The following is a 17,500-nucleotide window of genomic DNA, read 5'->3' as shown; positions in this document are numbered from 1 at the left end:
GTTTCTATATTGGACACATTATTGAAAATGTCGACAATCAATAGATCACAATATGGTAAATTATACAAACAATATTTCAAAATTTAATGTAACCTAAACACATAATGGAACGAGAGATAGTTTTATCATCTTACAGTGTGAAAAATCAAGGGAACAATAAACCAGAAGATTTTGCAACAAATTTCACCAGACCTGTAACTCTAGACAATAACAAGCAATACGTTATCGGTCTTAACAGAGTCATTAACATGTCATTCACTTGGTTCAATGTCAATGCTGGGTACAAAAATCAATTAATCAAATACAGCTCCGATAATGGTTCAACTTTTAAGGACATTACCTTTCCAGCTGGGGTATGGAATTATACGGACTTTGACAGACATATTAAAAATGTGACGAAAACTGGTGATACGTATCCGATGACTCTTGAATTCAACGAAACAACATTCAGAGTCACGGTTACATTAGCTGCAAATTACCAACTTGATTTAAGAGCAAGTAATTTTAATGACCTGATCGGTTTCGACAAAAAGATATTAGCAAGTGGAACGCATATTGGACCAAGAGTGCCAAATCTCAGTCAAGACACAGACGTACTCAATATTCATTGCGATTTGGTAAACGAAAGTTTAGTTGACGGCGAAGAAACAGACATCATTTATTCCTTTTCAACCAGTGTACTACGACCAAGTTACTCCTTCACCCTCGAACCACAAAGAGTTACATTTAATCCTGTGAACAAAACTACAATTTCATCAATCAGAATCATGATAACAGATGGAAAAAGAAGATTAGTGGATCTAAATGGAGCAGATACGTCTTTTTCGCTGATTTTAAAAAGTATCTAATGTAACAGTATAATGAAACCGTATGAATTTAAGAGGTTTTACCACCCAAAACTTGGTAAATTTGTATTTCAACATAAAGGGTCTGGGCTTATTATCGACAACATTTTCAAACCGTTAAAGAGTGTGGCATCATCTGTTTTCAAGAAATTTGCAAAGCCATTAGCAAAGAAGGCATTAGAATCAGGGGTTTCCCATGCAGGTGATAAAATTGGCAAGACGGTGGCAGAAAAGTCAGGAGACCTAATAATGAAAAAATTAGCAAATTTGAGAAAAGGAGCTACGGCACAAAGGGCAATAGCCCCATCTTCGCCCATTGAACAGAAACAGCAAGATGAAAGCGCTGACATGATACTAAATAGATTGATATCCGGATCTGGAAGAAGGCGTAGATTTTTCAAATAAATAACATGACAGCAAAATTATATAATACAATAGTATAAATGGCTTTTAGAACAAGTGAATTATTGCAAAGAAATGAGTTGGTGCGTTTCCAACTTGATGATGTAATTAGAGCCCCTGGAAATAATCAACATCAAGAAAAGAACGGTTATAGATTCACCATCAACGACCGGAGTTCTTTCTATGATTGGTACAATGCTTATTTCGAGGTTCAATTCCAGTTACAAAAAATAGCAGATGGAGCTGGTTACGCAGCAGTCGATAGAATAACGGTGATAAACGGATCTCATTCATTGATTGCACATATGATGATTAAAAGTGCTGGGAAAATTGTTTATGATACTGACAATCTACATAAGGTCACTTTTGTGAAGAATCTGTTGGAATATTCTGATGATTACTCGAGAAGTGTAGCTAAGAACAGTTTTTGGTATTTAGACACAAATGACACGACAGCCGATACCAATTCAGGATATGAATCTAGAAGAGTGCTTACACAAGCTGCCCAAGATAATGGAGGGGGAGGAGCAAAAGATGTGAATTCGATCATACCTCTCAATCGTTACAGTTTTTTTGAAGAGTTGCAGGATAAAATGTTGGTTCCTATGCAGTTACAATTCAATTTGAATCTCCAGAACGACAATGAACTCATCAATATGGCAGTAGGAACAGATGCCTGCAGAGTAGTGATTAACAGATTTCTACTATGGGTTCCAAAATTAACACCAAAAGACAGTATGTACGACAAATTTGTAAGCTCTTTCATGAAAGAACACAAATGGACATATCAGCGTGAACTATATGCAGTGTCAGCACCTGCTAGAGTCAGTGGTTTTTTTCAGATTTCTTCCAGTATCGACAATGTCAAAGCAATTTTCGTTTATTTACAACGGGCTAAAACCGGAGTTGCAACTCAAAATCCATATCTACTTGATACCTTCAAACTAAATGCAGCAAACGCAAACAGTTATTTAACAACATGCAGACTCGAATATGGTAATGGTGTTTTCTACCCAGAAACGGAATATGACAGTGAAAGCAAAGTGAGAATATTCAATGATCTGATGTCTTATGCTATGCGAAAAAATGATTACAACACCGGAACCCAGTTGAATCTTGCCAATTATAACAGCCTGTATCCGCTAATCTATTTCGATCTGTCATATCAGGCAGAGAAAGTAACAAGAGACCCTAAACAGTTGATTTTCAGGTACAAACTCAATGCTAATAGTGCAGCAGATTTCAATGTCCATGCAGTTGTATTGTACGAAGAGTCGGTTGTTATTGACAAGGTGGGTAATGAATTGGTTATAGTTTAATCCCATGAATGACACATATTTATTTGTATATGTTTTGCAACTGGAATTATATAACATATATTATATGACTGAACTTCATCAAATTAACGTAAGACTTACAGACAATCAAAAAAGAAATCTAAGTAATGCTTTCCATAAAAGGGAAACGATAGTTCTGAGACTGGCAAATGATTCTCTTAATGGAAACGACACTCTTTATGTTCCAGCAATGGTGAAAAAAAGATTGCAAAAAAATCGACAATTGAACAAAGGAATGGACATTAAGCTTGCTAAGACCAATATCAGAAAACAAGTGGGCGGAAGTCTTTTGAGTACCGTGTTGTCGCTTGGTATGAGAGCTCTTCCAGCAATTGGTAAAACCCTTGGGTTGAGTGCTCTTGGTGGTTTAGCAGAAGCCGGAGCTAAAAAATTGTTAGGATCTGGTCAAAAAGGTGGCGCTATGCCATTACCCATGATGATACCTTTCCAGGCGATCAACAAACTAATGCCATATCTGAACATGTTCACTACAAAACAGCAAAGAGACATCATCAATGCAGCTCAAACAGGTTCTGGTGTACATATACAACCAACCAAAACACAATCAGGTGGATTTTTAGGCACTCTGTTAGCCAGCATTGGAATTCCTTTGGCTTTGAATCTTGTCAAAAAGCTAACGGGAAGAGGAGCTCCACGAGTTGGTTTACCTCCTCGGTCGTCAAGAGATGGAGGAGCAGCGCCTAGAATGGGAATGCCCCCTCCATTTTATAGTTATCCGCCATATGTGACTGGTTATGGTAGAAAAAAAAAAACATCCTCAACCAAAAAAGGAAAAGGGTTACTATTGGGAAAAAACAGTCCATTCAATTCAATCCCAATCATAGGAGACATATTGTAAAACCAAAATTTCACAAAAACATACCTATGTCCAACCACGATCTAATGAAATGGTGCAAATATTTGAATATACCAATAAATGATGTACTGTCAAGAGATGAAAATGTTCCACATAACCATAAACAGGCGTTATTCATATACAATCTTGAACCAGCTTATATGTCAGGATCTCATTGGGTTGCAACATATGTTAAGGATAATGTAATAAATTATTTTGATTCGTTTGGTATGCCCGCATTTCAAGAGATTGTAAATCATGCCAAAAAGAAAAATCTGACTTTGTTACATCAAAACAATCAGATACAAAACATACAAACAACAACTTGTGGGTATTTCTGTTTATACTTTCTGAATGAAATGAATAAGGGTAATTCGTATTATGATTTATTACAAGTATTCGACATAAATGATACAATGAAAAATGAGAGATTTATCGAATATTATTTCAGAAATATCTAACTTATATGTATTATGAAATCATATTGTGTTAAACAAAAGAAAGTGACTGAATGTGTTGAACCTTCAGGTTACAAAACAGCTAAAAATGGTAGACTGATGTTCTTTTGCACTTGTGCTGAATGTGGCATTACAAAGACCAAATTTGTCAAACAACAGGGAAACTAAACAGCCCGTTGGGAGCGGGCTTACTCAGTGATATTGCTAATACTGGAACAGAATTATTTTTAACAAAAGGAGTACCTTATCGTGGCAAAAAAGCCGTTGAAATGGGTAGATATTATGGTTCCGAATTAATGAGAGACCCAAAATTGCAGAAAAAAGCAATCGATTATGGTTTGAGAAAAATGAATCCTCTACTTCATAAAGTGGGATCAGAAGCTCTCAATCAATTGTCAACAAAAATAAGACCGAATAAAAAATACACAACAAACAGAAAAGATCTTGATGGCGGTGCTGTTGACATTCACAAAGCTATTGGTAAATTACCGAAACCAAAAGGCGGATGGACATTACCTGGGCATCATTACACCGGACCTTATAATGATTTAGAAAATCAACTGAAGTATGACCCAAAAACTGGTCAAATATTGGAAATATATGATATGCCCACTGGAAAAACTGATGCAATAGCAATGCAACACGATGTTGATTATTCAGTATGTAAGGATGATAGGAAATGTAAAAACAAAGCAGATAGGAAAATGGTCCAAGCTTTAGACAACGTACCGTATAATGAAAGACAATGGGGGCATTGGTTGGCAAGAAATGTTATCAATACAAAGCAGAAACTAGGTCTTGGAGTTTCAAAAAACGGAAAAAGCCGTCGGGTAACTGGCAAGAAAAATTAGCAGATGAATTACATGCATCTATAAGACGCAACTTTACTCGGCGGCGTGTAATCGTAAATCATATCGATGAAATATGGGCAAGTGATCTAGTTGAAATGCAACAGTTTAGCAAATGGAATAAAGGTTATCGGTATCTTCTTATGGTCATTGATGTTTTCAGCAAATACGGTTGGACTGTCCCATTGAAGGACAAGAAAGGTGAATCTGTCACTGAAGCATTTAAAACAATATTCAAGGAAGGTAGAAAACCACAGTATTTATGGGTTGATAAGGGTAAAGAGTTCTATAACAAACACTTGAAGGACTTATTAGAGAAAAATGGAATACATATGTACTCCACTGAAAATGAGGAGAAATCCTCAGTGGTTGAAAGGTGGAATAGGACAATCAAATCCAAAATGTGGAAACAGTTCACTGTTCAAGGTAATACACAGTATTTAGACATGCTGCCCAAACTAGTAAAACAGTATAATAATACAAAACATTCAAGCACAAAGATGACACCCGTTGAAGCATCTAACAAGAGGAATGAAGGAACCGTTTACTTCAATCTATATGGTGATACAGAAACATTGAAACAAAAACCAAAATTCTAGGTCGGTGACCAGGTTCGAATATCCAAGTATAAACGGAATGTGTTCGACAAGGGTTATACACCGAATTGGACTGAAGAAGTGTTTACAGTTGATAAGATCCAATACACTGATCCAATAACATACAAGCTAAAAGATCTCAGAGGCGAAGATATTCAAGGGAGTTTTTATGAACCTGAATTATTAAAAGCAAAGCAGGATATTTTCCGTATTGACAAAGTAATTCGGAGGGACTATAAAAAGAAACAAGCTCTAGTGAAATGGAAGGGATACAGTGATGAATTCAACAGTTGGGTACCATTGAAAGACATTAAAAACATATGAATTGTGGTGAAACACAAACCAAGCAAACGCACCCAAATTGATATAAAAAATAAAAATATATACCAATGTTATATGGACAAGTTTGAAAATGAAGAAAAGTTTGGTTTCTATTATGAGAGCGATCAAGACTCTGGTTCTGATACCGATTGGTCACCGTCGCAAGAATCTGAAGAAAGCTGCTCAAGTTCGCAAGAATCTGAGACATCGGATGAAGAATCTGAAAACAAAATCTAAACAAATAGTATATGACATTCAAAGGAAGCCAAATAATCGAAACCATGGTAGTGAGAAAAGTGGTCACAGAAGTGATTTGCGACGTAATAGTAAGAAATGCGGGTTACATGCATTACATCCGAACAAAAGGGTTGCCATTGTTGCATCAAGCATTGAAAACAAATGGACCAAAAAAAGAGATTAAGAGAATGTTTCACAACATAGATGCCAAAATGACTTTTTTTATTCAGAGAGTTTCAAAGATACAACAATTTTTTGAAGCCATTAAAATTGTTGCAAAATACATAAAAGATTGTCTAAATCTATTGTATATGAACCCAGAATCAAAATTCAACGCTTTTATTTCTTGTGTGATTAGCGATCCCTCATTGAAAGAGTTTTTAGAAGATTTGATTGATTCCAATGTGTTGTCTGTTATTCATCCACCAGTGAAATTGAGATTGGTTGCCAATGAAACATTGATGGTAAAGGTGACAGATGGAATTAACAGCTATGTTATGCGACCAATTGACATAGATGACAACATGTTGCAAGACATGGCACAAGCTTACAGCAAATACAAACCAGATGAACCTGAAAGTGATTGTGAATCAGAAGATGCCAGAGAAGAGTTTATGAAATATTTTAACACCAAAAAATAATATCTCTGTTTATGAAACCATATAAAAGAATATTATCTCTAATCATATTATGGAGTCTGAAAGGAGAGGTCGAAAGAAGATTTTTACTGATCGAGAAATTCAAGAGAAAAAAAACAAATATGGTCGTGAAACAGAATGGTACTGTGTTATATGCAACAATGGCAAAAATTATGCCATGAGAGGAAAACACCAACATTTGAAAACTGAATATCATAAACTGCATATGAGGATTCATGAATTGGAAAACCAATAAATATATAGTTTGACAAATTTTTCACAGTTAAAATCAATCGAACCAGATTGGTTTCAACTAAAAACCGATATATACTTAAAAAGATGTCGATTGTTATATAATATAGAGTATGAAAAAAAATATCTCGACTAATAGTAATATGAAAGAAAAAATAGTGTATGAAAAAATCAGAGTTTCACTCAATCGATACAGAAGACAAGAAATCAGAATGGCTGGTTCATTCACAAAGAAAAATTCATCATTTGCAAGACTGTTTGAACAGCGAATTGATGAAATTGGAGGAAGGCGTGTGCGTGTTTCTGTCACGGTGTTTGTCACTATCAGAGAATTGACCAAGGAAAAAATCATAAAAAGATCATTTGGTCCATTTGACACAGTTGTACCAAAATTAAGCCTCGAAGACATGTACAAATTCTTCATGTACAAATTATTGACCAGCAATTTCACATTGTTGTCAGCTGATGTGATTACAGAAATAGGTGGCAGAGTGATAACATATAATCCACAATTTTTTGCTCATCATTTCATGGCTGGTTTGAAGTTGGAATCTTATTTGTTAAGTGGTCAAAGAAAACCAAAATCATATGGTTCAAATAGTTGCGTGCTTGATTATGTTTGGGATCAGGTTCGTGGCAAAAGAGGATTCAAAACATATGATTATGACAAATTGAAGGATGAGATCTTCAAATATTGCGCAGATCCACCAAGAATGACAACAAAAGAATTGATTGATTGGGCCAAGTATTGCCATCCAAATTTGTCGGTGCACGCATATGATAGCACATACAGGAAATTCAAATCACATATCAGAAAGAACAATTGTGATGTTTCATTGGTGTATATTGTCAAAGACCATCATTGTTATCCTATCACAGACGAAAAATTGAAACTTACTGCAGCCAAAGCAAACCAAGGAGGATGTAATGACTTATTAAAATATATGACTGACATGAAATGGACCAGAAATCATGAAAGTGTGTTCAAACTGGATAAATTTGACGATATTCATGAATTAGACAAAAAAGACAACATTATTGTTTTGCCCGAAGATGTTAAAATGATGCAAGCCATTGATGCATACATAAATTCCACCTGTTATTATGTGGAATACTTGCATTGGAACAATAATGGGATATTGGATGGTTTCATAGATCATAGGAACAATATGTTTCTCTTGAACGACGAATACGACATCAGAAAATCCATTTGTGATCATCTGCTTGGTTTGTATAAAACTCATGACTTTATGTGGGTTAATCAAACTTACACAGGATTGGCTTCAGCACTGTTCAAACAATTGTGTGGTTATTTGCCACAATCGACATACAATGTGCATACTCGTGAAATGCTTGATGATTTTTATCCGAGAGCATTGCAATGGTGCACAACTGAAGACATTCCTGATGATGTTGTGAACATTGATATATCCAAATCGTATCCAAATGTTCTGCTCAACAATGGTATGCCAATTCCGGTTTATAGCATTCATGATGTTGTGGAGCCATTTTACAGCAAAAGCGATCTTGGGAAATGTGGTGAATTTTACATCGAAGAAACAATATTGTACAATTATGGAACACCTTTGAAAATTGAAGCTGGGTTTTACAGCAACGCTTTGGTGTCATATTTGGTTGATGAACTGAACATGTCTGTCAAGCAGATTAAATACAAAATTGTTTCCAAGAAAGCTCTCAAGCCTGACACATTCAAGCCGTTTTTAAAATATGTATTCGAAACATTTTCAGAAAGCAAAGCCAAACGATTAGCAAACAGTTTCATTGGCGATCTTGGAAGAAAATACAACAGAACAAATACAGGTTTTACTTGTGTTGAGTATGATACAGCAATGGCTTGTTGGACTCAAGGTATCAAAGATGGGCGTAATATTGTGATTGACAGCTACAATGAAATCTACTTGATCAAAGAACAAAAGTGCGAACGGTTGTTTTCAGACAATACCAGTGTAAACAGATTTGTCGTTTCTCAAGCAATATTGAAGTGTTTGGAGCTTCTTCGTAAATGCTATGGTGAAAAAAGTGCGTTATATGCTTACAATACAGATGGCATATTTATTACCAATCCAAGAGTCATATTAGAGAACAAAAAAGATGTTGTATTTGACATCAAGAATATCGGCAAAGCATATATTACAGACAGTCCTTTGTGCTATTTTGAACGTCATTACAGAGAAAACATGAATTTCGACTCTTATAAAGCACAAAAGGGTGAAGGTTGCATGTATAATGGTCAAGCTGGTTCTGGCAAAACAACCAAATTGTGCAAAATGGTGAAAGAGACTGAAAAGCCAATTGTGTTAAGTTTTACAAATAAAGCTGTTCAAAACGTCAAAGACAAATTAAAAAAAATGCAATATAATGGTGATGATATTTGTCACACTTTTGATTCTTATTTTTGTGAATGGAACGGTTTATCATCAGGAACAAATCTCAAAAGCTTAGAAGACAAAACCATTTTTATTGAAGAATTTTCAATGGTACCAAACAAATGGATAACGCTGATTTACAAAGCCTTTGTGTTGTATGGCATCAAGGTTTACATGTTTGGAGATCCGAATCAATGTTCTCCTGTTGAATCTGGTAGTAAAATATGTTATGACTATCTCAAATCTATATCTGTCAGACAAATGTGCCCACAAAATGTGACTTTGGAATATATCGAGGATTCATGCCGCTATGACAAAAAAACACACATTGTGCTGGATGGATTCTTGAAAAAGGGTAAAATGGCAAAAAACTTTGGTGCAATTGATGCGAGCTTGTTTAAGAATGTATGTTATTTGAACAAAACCAGAATTGAAGTCAATACACGTTGTTGTGATAAGTTTGTGGAAGGTAAAGAACACGAATTGGTTGAGTTTGTGTATAATGACAAGAAAGAAAAATACAAAGTATGTGCTGAAATGCCTGTTATTGCAACTGACAACATCAAGGAACATAAAATATTCAATACAATGGAGTTTTTGGTGGAAAGCGTTGCTGAAGATTCTTTCTGGATCAATGGAGAAGAGTTTGACTTGAAAACATTTTCTCGGTGTTTCATTCCAAGTTTTTGTGTAACCGCTCATAAATGCCAAGGAGCAGATATTGATGAACCTTACAATATCTATGATGTCAACAAAATGGACAAAAAACTGTTGTACACGGCCTTATCAAGAACCACCAAATTCAAATACATTCATCTTGACAATACAGAATTAAACAATAAATATGTAGAACGTAAAATGCCGTTTTTAGAATTGACCAATGCCAAATTCAACAGTCTGTATTCTGAAGGCAAAATATACAAAGTGCTTATTGATGATAAGGTTTACATTGGATCAACATGCGAGGACCTTGAAACACGATTAAATCGTCACCTGAAAGACCCCAAAAGCCAAATATATAAATACAGGAAGAAAAAGCCTGTGATTGAACTTCTTGTCAAAGCACCAACAAATGACAAAAGAAGTTTGGAAAAAATAGAAAATGCTTACATTCAAGATTATGCTGAAAAATGCGGTGAATTATTGCTAAACGTAAAAGCAAATCCATTAAAACCAAAAAAGGTTCAATTCAAAGTACAAATGGAGAATCAAAAACAGTTAGAGGAGCGTATTGCTAAATTGGATGTTAAAATAAAAATAAAAGACAATGAAAATGACAAATATCTGTATTACGACAATATAATCTTCGGAAAGCGTTACAAGACAAAGGCAAGATATGCTAACAATGGCAAAGAAGCTGCTCTTGAACAGATCAGTGAAAAAAAACGCAAGTTGATTGAAGAATTGACTGTTCATTTTGACTAAGTATTTAATTAATGCCCGTCATGGGCTATATTGAATAATATTTTTTTTGTAGAATTGTGCTTTTGAAGCCCTATGATCGCAAATCGTGTTTTTTGAAATTTTGTGCTTTTGAAGCCCTATGCAAATCGTGCGTTTGAAGCCCTCTGGAGTATGGGTGTGGGTTTTGGCAATCACAGCCATCGTAGTCTCTTGGCATGATGAATTTAGTTCTAATACACTGTATCACAACGTTTTGTGTGGAATTTATACCTGAAGTTGAGTTCAACAATGACTCCGGATAACCTAACAAATCTTTAACTTTGAAATAAGAACACACGATTGCAAAATCCTGAACAACTTCAGACACCAAAACCTACCCCACGAATAAATCTGAAAACGAAGTTTTCACCTGGAAAAAAGACAAAATGCTTTCTGTGCTACCATTTGTTTTGCTTTCGCCGTCCACACTGGAATGCCACTGCGCTTTCCAAAACGGCGCATCAGTTTTTTTGCCTTTAGGGTGTACCTGTTGAAATCAAAATTTCCTGTAGAAGACAAGCTTCGATTTCCTTGACACTACAACATCTTTTCGACGATTGATTAAAAAAATGCGAGAATAAACAAAACCGGCCTTCAAAACTTTATTTGTAATTTACTTGAAAACGCTCTTACATTTTCTTTTTTTTAATTTGGCGTACAAGCTGTGGGATTCGATTTTCCGACTGGATTTCGAGATAATTGATCTTTTTTTAAAATGAGCGGCCTTGCGTAACCGTCGAAAAGATGATATAGTGTCAAGGAAAGCTTGTCTTCTATAGGAAATTTTGATTGCAACAGGTACACCCCAAAGCCAAAAAAACTAATGCCAGCCTCCTTAAATGCGGGGGCAAAGCATGTGCACATTGCATGTTGCGACCTGAGCGAAACACGTTGATGAAAAAACAAAAAAGTATGGAACTGCTAAGGTAATACTCCTGCTAGGGTAGCCCTGCTCAGAGAAACTAGCGTCTCTTTCACGATTCATAAACCAAAATCTAGGGCAATCATTCCTTACTACAAGGCTTTTCCAGCGTTTTCGTTTTAGAACACTAAGTTGAAAAGCACTTGATAATGAATACAGTTTTCTTGGCTGCAGGAAACGGCGTTCGTGACTCGGACTCGTTTACTCAGTTATTACACTAGGCCACCACATTCTACGCAACCGATAAAAAGTTGTAAATGTCTCGACGTCCAGCAGACTTCAAAAGGCAGAGAAACGCGCATTTCATTTTGAATATAAGTGAGGTTACTCGTAATTACGTTGGCTGTTTGGCTAAGATACCCAAATATATTAACATTCCCGTATATGTTTTGTCTTCTGAAAAAAACATAACCAATTCAAGGCTAGAGTGCATGAACCATACCCTATTTCAGACCCAAATGGTCAAAATTGATACCCTATTTCGGACCAAAACGGCTAAAAAAACCATACCCTTTGGGACCACACATACCTATATAGCCCATATAAGGGAGTACAATATACCCCCACTCACCCTGGGAGATTGGCATGCTGTCGAAGAGCAAGCTAGAGTTAAGAGAGGATAAAGCGACCTGGACCGTCTGACAATCAGGCTACATACAGGTGCGACCAGTGAGGACCATAGTGTCGAACCAATGCCGGCATTGTGGCCTAGAACACGCTGATCAGAGAAAATCATAGATCAACTCCGATGATTTTTCAATGACTTATGGCAGGGAAAAGAGTTAATTAAAGGCCCATTTTCAACCGAGATCCCTTGCGCGCCCGGAGCATTTTTCATATATGAAAAATACGCCATTTTTACTGGGTTGCCAGTATGGCAAACCAGTTGGAATCTGTGTTTAGTTTCGTGTTTTTTTTATTTTTTTTTTCCGTGTCGGTAAAAGTCTTGCCTGTCACTCCCCTGCTAAGTAGTGGCTTAGTGCATAGAGTCTTGTCTGTGTATTTTGTTAGGTTTGAGGGGGCTGGGGGAATACGTAGATTTCCTTGGTGCACACAGATGAACGTTTAATTATTAAACCCGCAATGGCGTCGAAAGTCGTGGTAACGGGGATGGCGTTTTAGTGGAAAAAATATACCTTTATGAGATCAAGAATGGAACGTCAATTGGAATAACGAAACAGGCGGGGAAAATAAATATCTGAAATCTTAAAAGCGACGAGGGATGGTCTTCGAGAACAATTGCGGTCGGATATGAGAAAGTGTGTGTTGTTTCTAATCTTATTTTATAAACTGTGCTGGTATGTAGAACACTGACAGTAAGTGGGAAATTGAGTATGGGTGTAAAAGGAATCGAACGTCTTGAATGTATCACAGTGTTTACCGAAGTGGCATCTCATTTGTCTGGCAATTTGCATTTAATTTGCAGTCAAGCTGTACAGTTTTCAGGTAAGAAAATAATTGAAAATGTGACTGTGAAGAATTATTGGAAAGAAAGCTTGTTGTCTATTTTGTGCTTTGGAAAAGGTTCTTTAGGAAAGAGTTTAATCTTGAACTGAAAAATATATTTATTTGCATATCGTATGGTTTGTGAGACGGATTGTTTCTTGTTTGCACGCACGGAATTGGAATAGAAAGGGTTTTTTTGTCTCCAATAGCAAATATTTTGTTAGTTTCAATAAATTTCATGCTGGAAAAGGTTTTTGTGAGATGTTTCAACTGTTGTGATTCATTGTGCTGTGTAGTATTGGAGTTCAACTAATTTGCATAAGTGAGTTGAAATTTAATACGCATTAAATAAAGATGACAGGAATCATATAGGCAATCGTTCTGGCAAATGATTACAGCTGGCGATTGTTTTTAATTAAGGCCAGAAAAAGATTTCAGTATAGTCACTCTTGCGTAATATGAAGTTATTGTTAACTTGAGAAAACAACAATAGGGTCGTTTATACGAGAGAAAATACGCCGCGGCTTACTGTGGACGCGGCGTACATAATACGCGAAAGGAACTATTTATACGAGTATAAACTCCCAGGCCAGGATAAGCCGGGGCTAGATTTTGTACCATTTATATGGGCTGTTCGCGTGTTATTTTCTCTCGTATAAACGGCCCTTATATTTCTTTAACTTTTTTAAAGAGAGAGATTTCGCGCAAATTTTATTTCAAGCTATTCAGTTGAAATATTATTTCTCGCCATTGGCTTCGTTTGCGTGAACATTTACTGGTGTTGACATTTAGGAGGTAGTTGTTTGGTTCTAAACGAGTAGGAATAAAACGACCAGGAATGTGCGAATTTTAGTGGGTGTGCGATAGCAACACGAGACAGGAGTCGAGAGATTCTAACGATAGATAGACATCAACTAACCCCTCCTGAAATAAACGAAGAGAAGCAGGCCTTGGTGGTTTGTGTGAATTTATAGCACTAAGTGGATGGAAGTCGTCATGTTTTGATTGGGCAGCTTCAGAGACGTCCTTCTGAGGAAACAAGTTGTTAAAATAGCTAATTGTGATTGGAGAATTTCGATCCTAAGTATAATAAGTATAATAATGCCTTTTATTGACAGGCAAAACCATATGATTGAGCGTGATCATACCAAATATCATTTGTTTGCGCGATCAAGTTGTGGCGAAGTGTGTAGCCCATGACAGTATGTCGTTTGTGAGCATATTGCTTTTTGTTGTATTAAGCTTCTTCCTCGGAACGCTCAAACAACTCACTTATGCACACGCCGTTTGCGGTAGACCCACACTAAAAGATGCTGTTGAGCGATTGTTTTGGCCGGGGTTGGTCCGCAAACTGAAAGAAAGTTTATATGTTGAGAACAAATGTGTACTAAATGAACAAATATGTGAAAATCATGATATGAACTGCACTGAAACCAAATGCCAAAGGAGAGAAGCACAGAACTGTGAAAGTTTCCTGAAGAAGAAAGTTCCTGATCTTAAAGTTAGTGCCAGCGGTATCGAGTCGCAGAGATGTACGCCTAGTCGGATGCATTTAGTTAAATTTCTGAAAAAGGTGAATTTTCTGTCTATTTGTATTATCATGGCTTTTTGTTTTCTGCTGTTACTGAATCCCTTTGTATTTGGAGCTGTAACGCTATTTCATGTGCAATTACTTGTATCGTTTGCAATGATCCTCACTAGCGCTGTTGTTAGCATTTTTACTGGGTTGCCAAACCCAGTCGGAATCTCGGTTTTATTTCGTGGGTTTTTTTACTGGGTTGCTAAACCCAGTCGGAATCTGTGTAGCGTTTCGTCGTTTTCTTTTTTTCCGTGTCGGTAAACGTCTTGCCTGTCACTCCCTTGCTTAGTGGTGTCTTTGTGCATAGAGTCTTCTGTGCGTATTTTGTTAGGTTTGAGGGGGCTGGGGTAATGCGTAGATTAGATTTCTCTGGTGCACAAGGGAGGACATTTAATTATTAACCTGGAATGGCGTTGAAAGTCATTGTAACGCAAATGGGGTTTTAGTGCATCTTTAAACAAAATATGCCCTTATGGAGCTCCAGAATGGAACGTCAATTGGATAAACAACTTAGGCGATGAAAAATAAATACCTGGAATCTTTAAAGCGACGAGTAATGGTCTTCGACAACAATTTCATTTTTCGCCGTTGCATATCAAGTAAGCTTTAGCTCGGTACTATATACAACACTGAAGTCAAATGGAAATTCTTTTATGGATTTAACAAACACTGAAGGAATCGAACTCCTTGAATGCATCACTGTGTTTACTGAAGTCGCATCTGACTTTGAAAAGGGTTTGATGTGAACTGTCAGAAATTTATTTAATTGCATATGCTTTGTGATTGTGTGTTTCGTTTGCACGCACGCAACTGAAATAGGAAGGGTTTCTTGCCTCTTAATCGCAAATATGTTGTTTGTTTCAATAAATGTTTCGCTGGAAAAGATTTCTGTGAAATTTCCAGCTTGTGTAAACTTATCATGTTGTGTAATTTTCGAGCTTAACAAATTTGCATACATGTTTTGAAATGTGATACGGGGAGAATTTTGTGGTAGCGCATAAGTCACGAAAATAAACAGGTCTGTTGGAAGCGAGCCTGAGTTCAACAAAATGAGCCCCAAAATCAGCAAAAAATTGTCGATGAATAATAAAGTAGCTGCTATTTCCAAAATGATGGAATTACCTGGTGATAAATAACTTCGTCTTGGAGAGTAAATTTTTGACTTTGCAGAAACAATGGTGGGCGATTGTGATCTTTGTTTTGAATTCGCTCATTTATTGTCAAACTTTATAACACTTGACAGAAAAAGAAACTTACGAAAACCCGGTATCTTGCCATCATTTGACACAGATGCTTCACTTTAGAAAGCTGTCAGGTGCTCAGAGGGCACGCTTAAACTTGTGGTGAAAGAAGTTGTGAGGGAGCTTGAAAATTATCAACATGTCAGCCCAGAAGCATATGTTTCTCACTTCCCATTTATTTTCTTCAATCTTTTTGGGTTCAGTACTTTGCTAGTAACCACATGTCCTCTCAGGCTATTTACCCAAGACTTCTACCATGGCACTACAATGATAGACAATACCAAAACAATACCGTGCACTGTTAGAGCTACAAATTACGCAAGGACAACTTAAGGACGTTCGCGCCAATTGTTTCTGCGCATCCTTACTGCGCACGCAAATGCACACGCCACGTCATACACGAGCGCGCGTGCTAAGTAATAAAATGAGAAATGATAGGGCAAAAGGCCATTGCTATAGCTTTGCCTGGATTTAACGCTCTTGGACGTTCGGTGACCCCTATTTTTCTTTCCAGAAACGGATTTTATTTACAATTATCTCCTCGTTGTCCAAAAATGAACAAAAAATCAATGTGGGAAGTTAAAAAAATTTAAAGATTTCTGCTCACGGGACATCAAATCCTGCCATCTTGCGGCTGCAAGGCGCGTGAAACTGTGGTCGCTAAATGCGAACTTGATCTTTAAGGAACCTCACCAGTTGACTAAATTCACTTAATAAGTCCACTTAAACAATATTTGGCAGAGAAGATTTCACTTCAAAGATTTAATTGCAATATATTTGGGTTTACAGACACTGGCCTTATTCGCTAACGAAGCCCGATTTTGTCACATTTTGGGTGTTTTTCCGGGCATGTTCTCTCCAAAACGAAGTTGGTGACCCCCCATTTTTTTTACATTTCTGACATAACTAACTCATTATCTTACAGTGGTAAAAGTTTCAGGAAAAAATCAAGGTTGAAAAATTTTCGCGCGAACGTCCTTAAATCTCCTGGAAGACAACACACAGCTCAGTTGACATTTTATATGGAATAAATCGCTGTGTTACTTCACTACCAACGTAAGCAATGCGTGTCTATTTTTTCTAAAGAGGACAGTAATTTCTTCTTTCTACAAATGATTAATTAACAGGCCGGTAGCCAGGTTTTTAACCCCAGAAAAGGATCTGTTTCGTCGTACGAATGTGTGAGGACCTGTGAGCCAATGGACCTGACGTTTGGGTGACCCCTTAAATGGTCTTCTTAATGAACCCCAACTTGAAAAAAATTGTCTGGAACGGTGCACGTACCACAGGCAACCCAGTGTACCCTCACGGAGGGTCTAGTTCTTGTAGTCGTGGAATCGCTTTGATATCTTCTTCCATCTTGCAAATTAGGGTTTTCAAAGTTCCATCTTGAATCGTGTGCGAACAACAAACTATCGTAGTATCCACATCAGTAAATAGTTTTCAATTCTTACATGTAAGACGGTGAAAAACGTCATTTGAAAAGTTGATGCCGCCGAAGAAGCGGTCAAGAGGAAGGCCGAGTCTGCCCGGCTCTGCAAAGCTTATTCGACTTAGAGAGTCCGTGTATGATTTATGGAGGGCAAGGAAAACAACCATGGGTTTCGGCAACACTACAGACAGTGCTTTTGCAGAAATATTATTGCATTGTTCCCACAATGGAACTGGAGACTCCGGGGAGATTTTTTCGAG

General features: G+C 36.8%; 2 protein-coding genes across 5 annotated transcripts in view; both read left to right on the top strand.

Annotated features, from left to right (window-relative positions):
• Positions 1–6,933: 6,933 nt before the first annotated feature.
• Positions 6,934–10,602, top strand: LOC137991558 (uncharacterized). The gene has a single exon (XM_068836630.1). It carries the CDS (start codon positions 6,934–6,936, stop codon positions 10,600–10,602), a length of 3,669 nt encoding a protein of 1,222 aa, XP_068692731.1.
• Positions 10,603–17,136: 6,534 nt separating this feature from the next.
• LOC137990712 (uncharacterized) overlaps positions 17,137–17,500 on the top strand; it is a 7,852-nt gene continuing 7,488 nt past the window's right edge. For all 4 annotated transcript variants that reach the window (XM_068835829.1, XM_068835827.1, XM_068835828.1 and 1 more), the window contains exon 1: positions 17,137–17,500. In XM_068835829.1, coding sequence (XP_068691930.1) covers positions 17,298–17,500 — 203 coding nt within the window. In that variant the 5' untranslated portion in view covers positions 17,137–17,297.

Source organism: Montipora foliosa, chromosome 2, assembly GCF_036669935.1.
Source record: "Montipora foliosa isolate CH-2021 chromosome 2, ASM3666993v2, whole genome shotgun sequence".
In the NCBI taxonomy this organism is placed as follows: Eukaryota; Metazoa; Cnidaria; class Anthozoa; order Scleractinia; family Acroporidae; genus Montipora; species Montipora foliosa.
This window is presented reverse-complemented; position numbering and strand designations above follow the sequence as displayed.